The 16,393-nt window shown below is 39.5% G+C and overlaps 2 protein-coding genes across 2 annotated transcripts in view; one reads left to right on the top strand and one right to left on the bottom strand.

Annotated features, from left to right (window-relative positions):
• The window catches only part of pigk (phosphatidylinositol glycan anchor biosynthesis, class K), a 34,694-nt gene extending 28,530 nt beyond the window's left edge, over nucleotides 1-6,164 (bottom strand). Inside the window, exons 1-6 of the mRNA XM_026149652.2 lie at nucleotides 6,005-6,164; nucleotides 5,760-5,813; nucleotides 5,565-5,656; nucleotides 2,455-2,590; nucleotides 1,523-1,634; nucleotides 1,333-1,429 (exon numbers count right to left, since the gene is read on the bottom strand). Coding sequence (XP_026005437.1) covers nucleotides 1,333-1,429; nucleotides 1,523-1,634; nucleotides 2,455-2,590; nucleotides 5,565-5,656; nucleotides 5,760-5,813; nucleotides 6,005-6,070 — 557 coding nt within the window. The 5' untranslated portion in view covers nucleotides 6,071-6,164. The remainder of the gene's footprint in view (nucleotides 1-1,332; nucleotides 1,430-1,522; nucleotides 1,635-2,454; nucleotides 2,591-5,564; nucleotides 5,657-5,759; nucleotides 5,814-6,004) is intronic.
• Nucleotides 6,165-8,773: 2,609 nt separating this feature from the next.
• ak5 (adenylate kinase 5) overlaps nucleotides 8,774-16,393 on the top strand; it is a 104,922-nt gene continuing 97,302 nt past the window's right edge. The window contains exons 1-4 of the mRNA XM_026149065.2: nucleotides 8,774-9,107; nucleotides 10,203-10,389; nucleotides 12,222-12,389; nucleotides 15,140-15,312. Coding sequence (XP_026004850.1) covers nucleotides 9,048-9,107; nucleotides 10,203-10,389; nucleotides 12,222-12,389; nucleotides 15,140-15,312 — 588 coding nt within the window. The 5' untranslated portion in view covers nucleotides 8,774-9,047. The remainder of the gene's footprint in view (nucleotides 9,108-10,202; nucleotides 10,390-12,221; nucleotides 12,390-15,139; nucleotides 15,313-16,393) is intronic.

Consider the following 16,393-nt stretch of genomic DNA (forward strand, 5'->3'; position numbering starts at 1 on the left):
TTTGGAGCATTTAACATTAAAACATATATCAAAATACTGAATCTGTAATTTTATTTTTCCATATATTTCTACAAATCTTACCCAATGGTTGAAATGTGAAACTTCACAAAGTTAAAAGTAAAACCTCTAGATTTAGCTGGAAGAAACCCAGCTACAGTAAAGCGTACTGTACAGTATGCTTTAGTCATTTTCACCGTCCTTGGCTCTGTTTCTGTGCTGATGTGCAGATTCAAGGCAAAGCAAATTTCATTCTTTGAAAACAGCAGTCATCTCAATGCAAATATACACAGGTCACTCTTTATGCCTTCAGAGTCAGCTTTTATATTCTGTGCCATTTTCTGTGAGCTAGCTTGTTATTTTGCAGCTGCAGTGTGCCCGTCTGTTTTGTGTGGCATACAGACACAACGAAGGGGGACGGATGTGAAGTGATACGCTAGCCGGATTAAACTTTGCAAAGGACCAGATATGGCCTAGAAACCTTGTGTCTGCCACACACGCATTAGCGAATCATTGTTCCTAGATTTGTCGTTGTTTATTTTACTAACAAAACTAGACATCCAACAGCTTCAGCTTCAGCTATACATAAAAAATTGTTAGTTTCAGACCGATTGATAACAATTCCTATTGATTTATTAATTACTCACTAAATATGGCCCAGCTAAATGTTAAAACTCATGGATAGATGGTTCAACCAGTTAAAAATTATTATCTGTGAATATTTTCCTGCAAGTTTTTGCTTCCATCACGAATGTACAATAGGCAAGAAAAATACTTAAACAATGAAATTTAAAGATTTTTTAAATATATATATGGTTTCATGGCCTTCAAGTTAGCCCTTTAGATTCACACATTTAGCTCCTCATTTAACTACTGTATTCCTACTGCATATAAAACTTAATCTACAATTTACAGGCAGGAAAAAAAGAACTATCAAGGCTACAAGTTGATGTTCCCAATGACAATTGAAAGCCCAGCACTACCTTTCAAGCTGAGCTGAAGCTATTTTTAAAAAAGCCTGAATAGAGAGTATACAGTTTCACTGCACTGACAGCACTCTTTCAACCACTGAAGTCATTTGATACACACAAAGCCTTGATAAGAGAATCAATTTAACGTAACACACCTCTGATAATCATCTGTTTTGCTTGTTATAAAGAATCAACAGAATGGGAACCTCCTGATAAAGTTATAATACTCATAGGCTGTGATGTTTTGTGCTGTTAAATGCTTGTTGGCATGCTGCACAGCTAAATGCCCTGCAGGGCAAAGAAAAAACAAGTAAAGTAGACCTGACAAACGGGATTATTTGAAGTCACTTTTCAGTTTATTTACCTTCTTTTCTGCCACATCTGCTCAAAAGCATCTGCCAGTTCCACATTACTAATCTCCTCAGAGTCCTGGAACTTCAGAAAGCCATTCCCACCGTGGCCTGTTAATCAACCACAGATTAAAAATAATTAATTCAACTTTGTTCAACTTTAATTACTTCAACTTCATAGGTACATTTTTTCCCTTTAAGTACCTGTCAGGTATATGAGGATGTTGCTTCGATCATCAGAAAGGAGGCGTTTAGAGCGTGGTGTGCTGGGAGGCAGGCGCCCAGTCAAAACTCGCAGGAAGTTCTCCACAGTTACCTAAGGCACACACGGTACAAACCTGTGGTCATTTTCCATCTATGTCTCTGACAGGAAGTAGTAAATTAGTTGTTAAATAAAACTATTCAAAGATTGAAACTATACAAAACAAAAGCCAGTAAAAAGAAAAGTTAGTGATGAAAAGTCAATTCGTAATATTTAAATTGTCATTGGTAGGATCAGTAAGTGACCACATTTTTGATCTTCTCCACTTATCCTTTAATTAAAATTTGATAATCAGCTCCTATCTGAGTTTTTTTTCCTCTGTTTTTAATGATTATTGGTTTTTGTTGCACATGAATGTGGTGTGACAGCAAACAAAGACGGGCAGTACAGTGTCATTGTATTTTTAAAAAGGCACAAAACAGAGTGAGTCGTCAAAAAACAACGAACTCGCCTTAGTCCATAATAATCAGAAAAATAAATAAAAACCGGCTGGGCCCCATTTTAGACGTGTAGATTATAAAATGTCCTGGTCAATAAAAATGTTGCCTTGGACATAATCCGTTTCTCCTCAAGTTATTTAACGCAACACTGAAGGTGAAACACAGCATGTGAGACTGTCACATAAATCACAGTAAATGTTTATATAACAAGCTGAGCAGAATCAAACTGTCTGGGGTAGGAAAATATTTACAATTTATGCCAAACAGTCATGAACATTTGTGATTATGCTCAAGCGATTCATCTTTTTCTGGCTTCAAAATACCCAATTTTTGCATTTAGACTTTAAAAATCACTCAGGGCTTGTTGATACACATAAGGCTAACATAAGTGTTGATTCACAGAATGAAGGTGAGGTGTAAACACCTGAACTGACCTCATAACCTCGATAGTCCACTTCCACATCGTCACCATACACATTCAGCTCCATGTTTTTGTGACTGAACACTGTAGCAGGTTTGGGATTTCTGTGGTTACAAGCCATGTCATCAGCCAGCATCAGAACTATGTGGCTGGTGATTAAAAAAAGAGAAAAAACAGAGTTAATATGATGATATTGAAATAAGTAAAAGGACAATGGCTGCTATCAAACACGTTAACTGTTATGTTGTGAAGGATAATGCATTTAGCCTGAAAATTAAATTGCATCAGTTTGTTTATTGATCTTACAGTTGGACCAGCTGTTGAATATTTTGAAACTTTTGACATTTGGACATCAAGAGCTCCCACCAATCATACAGTCAATCGCCAACCAGCACTACCACCACAAGTACTGTGTAACTCTCCAGAGCCAGGACTGATTTCTGAAACTTTACTATCTCGAAATAAAATGAAAACTTATTAGTATATGCACACTTGTTCATCCTGTTGCCACTGGTGCCCTTCTACACAAAACAGACCTTGTCAAACGTATTTGCCATTTTCTCCACGTTGGATGTTTTATTTTACCGCAGCTCTCCATCTGGGAAAGGCCCCAGAACAAACAACAAACCAAAGTAGGCTGTGGAAAAACTTTTGAGCACTCACTTAATTCATTTTGACACAATACAGGCACCTTGTAGAATGGACAGCATGTTCTGAGGTGCTCTCAGCTAAAGCCAAGCCTAACAATGGACAGCACCATAGACTCAGTAAACTTATTCAGAAGTCCGCTTCGGCCCCGGATGTGGCCGTGGACAATCGATGTGCAATAATAGTGAGCAGGACAATGTCAAAACTCTTCTGAAAGTCCAGTAAAATATCCCATACCCTCTAAACAATGTTCTGGCTAGCCAGGGGTTCAGCCAAAGACTAACAGCATGAGCTTCTTCATTGCAGTAGCTGTCCAGTTACACAGTTCCTCTTTCTACTGTACCTCTTTTTAATAAATTTTTGAGCAACTTTTACAAAACACTTCACCTGCTGGGATGAATAAATTTCTCCCTTAACTACTGAATACACAATGATAATTAAAAATGATTGTTCAATTACATCTAAGATTAATTAATTGATAGTCAGAATACATATTTCTTTCAGAAAGCAACCGCATAATATGCTATATCTTGTTAAATCCAGCAATAATAATTATTATGCCGAAAGACTATTTATGTTATTGAGTCTTTAAAATATCTCCAAATGACTGCAACTGTCACATATTTTCAACACTGATTACTCTGGAAAATATAATGTCTAATAAACTGGTTTCTCTTCATCATGCATGAAAATATTGAAAGGTCCCCATTATAAATTTACCTACTGATCAACTTGACCTCTTCAGAATGTCTAAAATCCAAAAATATTTCATTAACTACCATATAGAACCAAAATATGTTTCAATTCCTCAAATTTTAAATGTCTTTGCTATTATAAGTGAAATTTATTTTTACACCTTACATGATTGTGTGACTCAACAACCTGATTAATCGTTTTAATACTACAGTGACCAGGATAACTAATTTCTATTTCTATGCTTATAATACACAATGGTCCTTTTTGGCTAAGCTTAACAACCTCAATAGCCTTTTCGGCCTCAAATACCTCATCTCAGTCCTGGCAAAATTTAAATTCTCGTGTTCGCCCTAAAAACTTCTGTATAGAGATGGTAAGTGGCCTGCATTTGTATAGTGCTTTTCTAGTCCCTAAGGACCCCAAAGCGCTTCACACTACATTCAGTCATTCACCCATTCACACACTGGCGATGGCAAGCTACATTGTAGCCATAGCTGCCCTGGGGCGCACTGACAGAGGCGAGGCTGCCGGACACTGGCACCACCGGGCCCTCTGACCACCACCAGTAGGCAAACATGGGGTTAGTATCTTGCCCAAGGATATTTGGCATGCAGCCAGGAGGCAGCCTGGGATCGAACCACTGACCTTCTGATTAGTGGCTGACCTGCTCTGCCACCTGAGCTACAGCCACCCCTAGAGGTCAGTTATTACATCAGCTCTCTTGTTATAAATACAGATCATCTGCTAAGAACCCTGATAATATTTTGAGCATTTAAAATTTGCATATCACACCTCAAAGCTCATCCAGTCTTGTTTTTTTTTTCTTTTTTTAACTATGATCCATCCATCCATCTTCTTCCGCTTATCCGGGGCTGAGAAGCAGGGGCAGCAGCCTAAGCAGAGAGGCCCAGAGCTCCCTCTCCCCAGCCACCTTCTCCAGCTTGCCCTGGGGAACACCAGGGCGTTCCCGGGCCAGCCGAGGGATATAATCTCTCCACCGTGTCCTGGGTCTGCCCCGGAGCTTCCTCACGGTGGGACATGCCCCGAACACCTCACCCAGGAGGTATCCTTATCAGATGCCGAACCACCTCAACTGGCTCCTTTCAATATGGAGGAACAGCGGCTCTACTCTGAGCCCTTCCCGGATGACTGAACCTCTCACCCTATCTCTAAGGGAGAGGCTAGCCACAATTCAGGGGAAGCCCATTTCTGCTGCTTGTACCCACAGCTGGTGACCATAGGTGAGTGAAACATTTACTGTTATCCAGTAATTTTGAACTTTCAATACACACTTTTATTTTCACATGCCTTGATAACTCACTTTTCATGTGCATTTCCTCCTTAGCCCAGAACACAACTGCTAGGTTGCCTCTAAAAACTAGCAGGCACCTACATATAAGCCCTATTCTTATTTCCCTTCATTGGATTCCAGTGAAATGCAGAATGCTTTTTAAAATTATTATTAACAACATATAAAGCCTTTCATTGCCAGTCCTTCCAACTGTCTGAACAGGGTCTCTTAAGCATGCTCTTATATTAGAAGCCACACAAGTTTTCATCAGCCTATGAAATGGGCTGAATCAGTAGTTGGTTTTCCCTAATATTTCTCCCATTATATTTGACCATAGCAACACCATATGCTTGTTTGTTTGTCTGTGTGCTGGAACTTATATTCTTACCTTAAATGTGTGGTTTTATCCCGATTGTGAAACACTTTGCAACTGTGTGTTTTAAAAGGTGCTATACAAATCAAGTTGTTATCATTGTTATCATTATTACCTGTCAGGGATGCCCAGCCTCTTCACACTTCTGTACACAGATAGAGTATTTGCCACATGTCGGTAGTTGAACCAGAATCTGGATGTGCACACCTGTTAATAAAGGCAAATGAAGAAGATGCACATATATGTCTTCTGTTGTTCCTAACATCATCTATTAGCATTTACTCAACCTGAAAAATAAAAGAACACTCACCAGAACGGCCCAATTGTTCGTATGCCCACTGCTGAAGAACTGCCCTGCGCTATTCTGTGAAATAACCGAAAGAAGGTGAATAATTATCTATGTTTTATCGGGATTTGGGGTCATATAAGCAAGTATATTCAGCATCAACAAAGCTAGCATGACAGCAGGGCTGGCTAACATGACAACGATGTTTCTACCTAAAAATGCAACAAACCGAAGGGAAAATCGGAGCTACGTGAAAATAATAAACTCACCTCGATGTTGATGCTGTTTGCTAAAAAGCATGCTGAAAATAATCCTAATAAAGTTAGTATTTTCATTGTGCAGCTCTGTTAGCAGTGGACATGTAGGAAGTGAAAACCGGTGGATCCACTCAGCAAGTGTTTCCGGTGGCAGACATTTTCAAAATAAAGGTTTTGACGTGGAAGATGAGAAGGAGAAAATGGGGTGGGGGTTAGCAGTTTTAAAACAAATTGAGTTTTCTCTCGAGACTGCAGGTTTAATTGTCATTTGTTTCTGATCAACTTAAGTGCATATCCATTGTATATCTAATATATCTAGGCTCGTGTAACACAGCAGTAAAACATACTTACAACATATAACAAGAAGAGCACAAACATAATACGTTTATGAGAAAGAAAAATAAAACATTAATATAAATAAAAACTTAAATCTCTTGCTTTCTTATTATTTTAGAATAACTAACCTAATTCAAGTTAATCCTGTTCCCATAACACTGAAGGGTCATGCTTGCACGCACGGGTTAATGTTAGGTTTCCTCCTTCAAATGACGGAATTCGTCACCATCATATGAACGTTTTCTAGATCTAGTAATTAATGTAAGTAAATGAAGAAAAAAAACAATGTTTCTGTATAAAAAAAAAAAGCTGGGGTTTATTGGAGAAATTTATAGACATTTAAAATGTTTTTAACTTTATTAGTTAATCAGTTGCAGCAGTTGTGTTAGTTTCTCCTCGAGGGTCGCCATCCATACGTTAAGCTCATGTTCTCTGTTTCTTTATTTCCTTGTTTGTTTTCTTGTCTGCTGTTTTGTTTTCATTGACATCAATTTTTAATTCCAAAGAAAAATACAAGAAAAAAAACCCTTTGTGTGGCTGCTTATTTTAAGTACAAGAGGCTGCAGTACACCTGACATCATCATCATTCTGCCAGATATGACTGGTGCCCTGATGAGAGAAAGAAAAGCAAACTAGTCATCAAATGATGCTGACAGCTTCATATTTAGTTGCCCTTGTTAGCTAATTGGTCAGGGACTCAGTAATGAGAAGTGACAAGTATATTACAGGCAGTAGACATTAAAAGTCTCGTGGTGTTACTGCTAAAGAAGTCAAAGAGGCCAGGAGCCCATTGTGAAATAGAGCTACATATCTCCCATGCAATTCTAATGCAACTTCACAACCCAGCACACAGAAGATTTTCTGGGAAACCAGCAGCAAAATCAGTTTTGACACACTGCAGGGAGCCTTTGCAGGACTGCCAGCCACTTTAATCCTCGGTACGTCTCCTGATTCTGCAACTTTTTGACCTGCTTCCTCGAGTAGTGTGCCTGCTAGGAGCTCATCGTGGTAATGTCCTTTGTTAACTGCTCTAACAAAGCAGGTCTCAGCAGCGTACATCTGCTCAATACTCAACTTCAGTCCATAAATTAACATTTTATTTTCAAGCTGCAGTAACTGATTCTGGTATGAAATGGTAACAAGTTAGAATGATAATTGCTTTCTAAAGCATTGATGTGACTGAACTAATCTCATGTTATGTGATATAACAAACAAGTTCGTTGTGGTCAAGAGGATTAGAGGCATTAAGAATCAAATCCTATGGAACAAACCAGGAAATCAAAGTGACCTTCCTTCCTGAGTTGCCTAAAAAAGCTGGACTGACTGTCCACTGGAATCCACCTTTTGCTGAACTTTTCAACCCAACCTCAAACAAAAATATACATTGTTAAGCAATTTAAGAGATTATCCAGCTATATTTAGCTGCACCTAGAGTTAGGTTGTTCGGGTTATTCCACTCTGTTAGTCAATTCAATAATGCCACAATTTCAAAGTTGTCTTTACAAAAGTCCAGTGAGCTTCTTTGTATGTATGAATGTGGAGTTTTAAAGTCATTTATTTACAAAGCTATTTACAAATGCAATAAAAATGTGAAGTAAAGACTGACACACATTTCAGTGGGCATTGGGATATGTTGCATGTTTTATTCTCTGGAAGTAATGGAAATATTAAGAAAATCAGACCACCCCCCCACCCCACCCACTGGAATAGACTGCAGCAGCCTAATTGGATGAGGGAAGGAAAATGGATAGATCCATCCATTTAGTTTTCTGGAGTCAATAAATATCTCTCATTTCAGAAGAAGTAATAATAATATATATAATAATATAATAATGTCACACTATTAAGGATTGTTAAGGTATTAGTAAGGCATTAGCAAGTGGTAAATTCATCTTTTATATAGCATTACTCCTCCTTAGTTTGCCATTTATAAATATATATTATTATGACTAGGATTATGGTTATGATTATTACTAGCACTGATGTAGTAGCAGTTATAGCTGTAGATGGTGTAAACAGTAAACATTAACAGTAACATTAAACACTTGCTTATACCTTACTAATGCTTAATAAAATGCTACCAAAGTAAAACTACTCCATTACAAACACTGAATTGAAACATAATTATTTTAGTAACAAAATATGGTTACTTAAAATAAACATATTCAAAATTCATATTCTTATGGACTCATATCGGATAAGCTTTTTTTTTTCAAAAGTTTAAAATAAAAGTAGAATATTTCAGCTACATGTAGACGCTACCATATTTGATCCGCTTTATACCATCATTTTATAACCCACGATCGAATTAATCATGAATCAACACCAACTTTCAAGACTGAGGAGGAACGATTGAAAATGTAGAGCAGAGGCGGTGCGTGCGCTTTTTGGCACACGGCGCGCAACCTCTGTGCCAACCCAACGTCAAGGCACATACACGCATACACACAAACAGTCGGTGCGTGCTGGAAGCAGTCCGCTGTAGAAGGGAAGACGGACAAGCCACGCATCTGCATCAGCGAGCGAGGAGGGTGGCGCGGTGGAATTGCCTGCAGGAATTCAGTTGTAAAGTACAAACAGGAGGCAAAAATGCGCTGAGCGAGAGTCTGTCTGGAGCTCAGTTATTAACCAAAGATTACTGCACCGAGTCGTCTGAAGAAAGGAAAAGAAAATCAAACGCTTTGGAGAAGTTGTCATTTCAGAGGATTTCCGTCTAGAGATGAATACCAACGATGCCAAGGAGTATCTCGCGCGGCGGGAAATACCGCAACTATTTGAGGTGAGAGCTGGTGCACGCTTTGAAGAGACAAACTGGGTATGTTTCGCGCTCAGGGAGAGTACACTAATTCATGTTCCATGCATTGCAAGATGCATGACAGAGTCACGGTAAAGATTCTTCCTTTACGTTATCTGACGGTATAGAGGTGCGGATCACGTGGGCTGAAAGCGTATTTCAGGATTAAACAGTAGCTTAAAATAAGAGGGGAAATCATAATTTTACAAACTCCCTCGTATATATATAACTGCTATTGAAGTCTGCTGGGATATTACGTAAATACGAAAGTTACAGATGGTCATAGCTGGTGAAAGAGATACAAAGTCCGATTAAGTTGATTAATTCCTAAGCAGAGACACATATCAGAGCTCACAGGAATATGATAATGAAATATATTCTTTCTCCTGAGGGGATGCTAAATTGGCTCATCCTCTTAATTACACTCATTCCCCTGCTGCAGTCAAGCTAATGTATGCAAGCAATCAGTGCCTGTTTATTTACAGTCAGTTCAAATTACATTGAGCACTGAAGTGGCACATCATCGTCATCATCATCATAACTGCCTTTGCCTTTCATTCCTTACACTGCTGCCCCATAACAGTGTATTCATTATCAGAAAATGAGCACATCAAATTGTTTTCAGGAAACTTCACAACGTGCTGCTGGTGGGAGATGTTAGTGAGGGTGGAGATGAAATCCCAGAGGAAGGTATTGTTTTGAAAACAGGATCGAGAGGACAAATGTCACACAAACATACGCTTGTGTTTTGGCTGTCGAGTTCGCTTTCATATTCATCACAGTCAGTGCTGCTCGACAATAACACCAAGGTCATCAGGGGTATGTGTGTATTTGTCAGGCTAAGGCCAATTTCATGGACTTCTGGCAAAATGAGATTTTTATTGCTCTGGTGGAGCCGGGCTAAGGCAACCATGCTCTGCAGTTCGAAACTTCCCCTCATTAAGGTGGTGTGTTCGAGCACTGCCACGCTGTTCCACAGCAGCACATCGTAACAAAGCTGCAGCACTGCCACAGTGAACATCCCTTCTCTAAATATTGTATGAAACTATACATCATAATATCCTCCACTGTTTCCTCCAGAGCCTGCTCACAGGTCTGATGTACTACCGGCCCGATGACCCCATTGAATACTTGGAAGGCTGTCTGAAGAAAGCCAGAGAGCTCGGAGGACCAGAAAAGGTGCGGTGGGATACTTTTGTGGGCCAGGAGAAGAAGTCACTTCCTCCTCTCAATGGAGGCCAGTCACGCAGGTCCCTCTTCAGAAATGGTGAGGAGGCAATGAAACAGATTAGAGCTTAAGCAATTAGTTGCTTGGCTGATTTGTTTAAATGCAGCCGTTTGATTTACTTAAATACATTTTTCTCTTGCTTTCGTTGGGTGAAAATTTAACCTACAGGTTTGTAACCACTGTGTGATCAGGCTCTGGGAATGCTCTATTTGATGTCTTTAGTTGACTAAAAGTCTTTGGCAGATTAATTGGCGCTGCGTTTCATCCCATTCTATTTTTGGCAAAGTTTCTTGGCACAATAAAAGATGCCAGCATTTCTACTTTTTGGCTCCTGCCTTCTTTCTAAGAAAGCCGACAGCAGTGCACATCTTTATTTCACACCAATCTGGGTCCCTGCTTGATGAGAAAGGCGTTTTGATGTTTGTGCTGAGCCCAGAAGCTTCACTGTACATATACACTGTTAAAACTGTTACCACTGTCTTGGAACGAGAGATAGGAAAAAACTTTCAGAGCGCAATGAGAGAAGATGCTTTTTATTCCGGCACTTTAGTGCAAACTATAGCCGTACTTCACATAGATTTTAGACACATAGATAAGATCATATACATCCAAACCACATCTACAAAACTGACTAAAATTTTTGGAAGGAAACCTTCCTGCTTCCTGTTCAAAGACAGCGCGCATAGATCAAAACAGTGCTACCAACACACTGTCCTGTGGAATACACGTAGCTAAATATTAGTCTGAGCAGGAATATGAAAAAAAAGTCTCTCCATTCATCAGTTATTGATTCCCAGCAGGAAGTCCCATATATGCAAAACTCTGTTTGAATTTGCAAAGCAAAGTGGAGTTCAGTTACAGCTGTCGTAAGCTAATGACTTCTTCCAGTTCAGCCATTCACCTTTTCTTTGAAGCGCAGCAGGAATGTACACAGCAGGGACCCATGAAAACCAAAACAAATTTCACCCATGCCATGCAGATAACACAGATGTATAGATCTACAGTTCATTAGTTCAAAAACATTTTGTGACGACATTTTATTTTTTTATATTTGACTTCCTCTTCTTGTAATATTGTGGCAAAAGAACCTGGAAACTTTGCCTGCTGCAGTGTTTATCTCCTGGGAACTGTAGGCTAAATCAGGGTTGTTGATTTCTGTTGCCTTTGGCTGATTTTTGAAGCTCAAATTTGACAGCCTCCAAAAATGAAAAAATAAATATAGCTGCAAGGGAAGCCCACACTCATTTATTCTTATCTTGGCATGATTACCTTACTGATATGTTGAAAGTTTTAAGTTGTGGCATGTTAAGTTAAATGAAACTGTTTTAATTTTAACAAGCGGAACTGTTTACATAAAACATCCTCTGGTCTCTTCTGATGCAACGAGTGCATGCATTGTCATGTGTTGTCCTTGCTACTAACTGTATGGTCAATCCAGTTACAGTCACATGAAAACTATAACAGCTCCTGCTTCTGTTGGAGAAACTTGCACTTGTTATTTCTGTCTTTGCTAACTGTGTTATTGTTGTCGAAGCTGTATAATTGATGCTTTCATCACCAGAGACAGCAGGACAATTACCAAACCGAATGTAGCAGCTGTGTTTAAATTCATCACTCTAACTGCTTCATCTCTAATTTACTGTTTGTTGAAACAGACATGATTTATTTGGGGGTTTTCTTCTGAAATGAGAGTCTGAAATAAAGTCACAACTGCACATATAAAAAGACAGTGCAGACTTGTAGCATTGTTTAGCCGAGTATATCAGCAGACACGAATGGTTTGAGAAGTTCATCAACACACAGATAAAAGCCGGCCTGTTTTGCTTATTTAACACTTTCTATGTGTGTATGTGTTTGTCTGTGTGTCATAGTGTTGCCAGACAGCCCCAATTTCCCCTACAGACGGTATGACCGCCTCCCTCCCATCAGCCAGTTCTCCATCGAGAGCGACTCTGACCTGTCGGAGACGGCGGAGCTCATAGAGGAGTACGAGGTGTTCGATCCATCCAGACCACGACCTAAAGTCATCCTCGTCATCGGTAAAGAACCATTACAACAGACAAAAAAAAAATACCCAAAACAAGCAAAGCGCAGTTACTGTAACTATAAATAGCATCCACTCACAAAAGAATGAGGAAACTTTGAGGCAAAATCAGGGTCAGGCTATTTTATATTATTTTCCTAATCTGATGTATTGGATTTCAAGCACTCATTCAGATTCTTTGGTGAATCATGCTTTCCACTAGATAATAAACAGCAATTAAGATGCTTTCTGTTTGTGTGTTAACAGAGGATAACATTGCTGGGACTAGAGCTGCATCCATTTGTACTAAAAGATCAGCAAAATTACAGAGTGGAGGCTTTTATTTGCCCTGCTGATCTAGAAAATAATGGCCTGGACAGGAAACTATGAATCGGGCTTAAACAATTACCAGAGTTTTTCCTGGTATTTAAATACCAGTAAAAACACTGGCAACATGTTTTTCCTGGTATTTAAATATGACTCCACCTCTCTACACTAGTGTCAGCAGGGTAGATCTTATGTCATGTCACTCACTATGTTAGACACTCACGCTCTCCTAATCTGATTTTCCTGACGTGCCTCCATTAACCTGTCAAATGCATTCATTAATCTTATAAATTAAGTGTGGCAGCTGCACAGTGAGAGTAATGACTGTTTCGGCTAGACTGAAAAAATGTTATTTATGAACTCTTTTTTTAACATAGTTTATTAGAGCTTTTTAATTAAGCACAAAAAGCACTCCAGTCTCTGTTAAGAACCTTTTAACGATCCTCCGCCGTAGTATGTTTCGCTCTGGGATTTTCACACCCTGTAGAGTGGACGATAGTTTTTTTGTACTTGCTACACAAAGCTGGTTCCGATCTCTTCTCCGTGAGCACACTGTGGCCTATTTTAAAGGGGAAATAAACAGGGTGACATCAGCTGTCATCTCTGTAGAGGATCATGGGAAAATGTTTTGTCTGTCAGGTTCACGAGAGAGACAGATTGACAGATGCGTGTCATTGAGAGGACTGTGGGAAAGACTGGGTCAAAGATAACAGAATAATCCAATGTAAGATGAGGCATACATTTGCTACACTGGGATCCTTTACAACTGGCAAGGAATTTCAAATGTTTCAGGCAGCTCAACAAATATCTCCCAAAATAAACTGCTTCTGTGCAGTTTCGCATGTATTTTGTCTGCAAGTTAAAGGTACAGAGGCTATATTTCCCAGGGAGAAAGAAAGTTGGTGTGGGATAAATTCACTCTGAGAGATGGAGAAGGATGTAAGAACAAGAGGACAGAAGAGAGATTATTTGATGAGATTATTTTCATTGATAAGGACTTGAGAAACTGGAAATTTAAAGCTCAGGTGATGTTCTATTCTTAAAATAAAATCAGATTTGGATCTTCTGTATGCCTGATGTGCTGTTTTGAAATTATTTGAAAAAAAAAAACTATACAGTTTTGTATAATATAGAGCAGGTTAGTATGCAATACTGTGGCAAAGTTTACCCACTATGTTCGAGCGATGCAAGGTAGACTGTGGTGTTCATGGCCGATGTTAGCGTGCATCAAGAATAGCAGTGGGACAGGAATCCTACTTCAACCCCTGGAGCTGACTGAGAATGCAAAGACACTGCATGCAGAAGAGGGTCGTCAGTCACAAGTTAGGTAGCTTTCTATGCATACCATTTCATCTGCTTCACTTTTCAGACGCCTTTTGCATCAGACCTTTACATGATGAGACAAAATAGTCATAGGATTGAGGATAACCTTCTTCTCTAAATATATTTGTGATTTTGTGCTTATTGCACACATACTGTACACATGGATATTTTGGGCACAGCTTCCATCTTAGCTGAATCTCAGGAGCCTTTTGTTTAAAGCATCCCGAGGCCTTGATTGCTGTAGTCCATTGTGATATAAACCCTACACCACCCAAGAATATTCTAATTATGATAACTAATTATAAGATGAACCCAGATACTGCCTGCCTCTGATGTCAGTGTTGAAGAAGAGATTTGCTGTTTCACTGAAACTCGTTTTCAGAATTTAAATCTAACCACCAATTTTCACTTATTTTCTTCACTTGGTTGCACACTCTTCATCTTTTTAAAATCATTTCTTAAAGTGGCTTCACCTTTCTTCACTCTGGAATGGCTTTCAGACTTTGGGGCATGCACCATTTCTGTGATAACACTCAAACAGCACTCAGGTTGTCAGGCCTGTAAAATCCAAGTGAAATCTTTTAATGGGCTGAAACCTAACAAATTGTGTATAATGTTTGTCTTGCGGCAATTAAACACATGAATGATAATGATTAGATTTCATTATGGTCATTTTAACTCAAAATGTGTGTTTTACTGAACTGGGATTATTTTATGTGTAAATCCGTGTTGCTCTAAGACAGCATATCCCTCCTCTGCACGTCCGTATCCTGTTAAAACAGTGAAAATGATTATTTGTTATCAAATGTAGGAGGTTCACACATACCTGTTTCAGACACACACACACTCCCTTCTCCCCCTGCACACACATATACCATAACACACAGTCATGGAGAGACACATAGCTCAATCCCAAACACCCTCCCACTTACGTGCAAACACAAGCAGACTCCTGCACACACACAGTCTCACAAACCCTGAGTATCTCTCACTCATACACACACGCGCCTACGCTAGCACGCCCACACGCATAATGTTTCACACCTTCTCGCGCGCACACATGCACACACAACAAAAATTTTCCCAAAACATCAACAGCTCTCCCTTTGTGCCTAGGTGGCCCTGGCAGTGGCAAAGGAACGCAGAGCCTGAAGATTGCCGAGCGCTACGGCTTCCAGTACATGTCTGTGGGCGAGCTGCTGAGAAAGAAGATGATCCACAACGCCACAAGCAACAGAAAGTGGAGCCTGATCGCTAAAATCATCACCAACGGAGAGCTGGCACCACAGGTAGCAGAGACACAGAGAAGGAGAGCGGGTGAAGGGAGGGGGTGACACAGAAAGAATATGAGAAGAGGGATGAATGCCAAGCCTGTCCAATCACTCTCAGGTCATTATCACAGCATGCGTGTAACAAGGGACTAATTAGCAGCATCCATATCACAAGCGTGTTGGAAAGAGGCTTTTCTGTCCGTCTTAGGAGCATCCATCTTTGCAGGATAATTATTGTGCCTGGGAGGAAAATCTATAGAGACCATCCTTTGGCTGTTGGAGGTCCACTTTTTTAATCACTATACAGTGCAACACGTGTTTAACATGAACCCTTTCTGTCCCTGTGCTACAACAAGGTTGTATCTGTTATTGAAAGGCACCCCGCCCTGTTTGGCACATTCATTTGGGATTAAAGTAGATGTAACATTTGTTGTGGTTCATTTCTGTTGCATCAGATTTCCATCTGAACATTTTACAAACTGGCTCAATAACATCAGAGGCTCATTGTTGTAAGGCTGTTTTTTATGCTCTGTAGTTTTGATTAGTAGGCGTTTTTCAAATCTTACTCTGGTCTAGTGATTTGGACACAGAGATTTATTGTATTTCAAAATTCTCTCAAGTATCTCTTAATCATCGAGCCCAAGGTTGTCCATTTTTGGCTTTGCAGTTGTGGAGCTGTTGCAGATTGAACTTGAAAATACCTCTTTTGAGGGGACAGTTCAAAGAATTGGTTATGCTTTGAGGGGTTGTGGTTGTTAAGGTTTGGAAATGGATCTAAGAAGAGTGGAGAGAGTAAACCATTGCAAAATGATAAATAGACAGGTGTTTTAACCACATATGGGTCATCTAACTGTTACCGTTTGAATATTATGGCTGTTTGTTATAACAGCCATAATATTCAAACATATCCAATATGATCTGAAACAGTCAACTTCCATCCACCCACACATCCTTATTCTTAGCCACTAATGCAGCTTAGGGTGCATAAGGGTGCACACCTGCTGCGTTTTGTCAGATTAAATCAAACTCTGGTTCAGTTCCCCCGTTTGTGCAGATGTGATCATGGTATTTACACTCGAGTTCAACCACAGCGAGACTT

This window comes from Astatotilapia calliptera, chromosome 18 (genome assembly GCF_964374335.1).
Source record: "Astatotilapia calliptera chromosome 18, fAstCal68.1, whole genome shotgun sequence".
In the NCBI taxonomy this organism is placed as follows: domain Eukaryota; kingdom Metazoa; phylum Chordata; class Actinopteri; order Cichliformes; family Cichlidae; genus Astatotilapia; species Astatotilapia calliptera.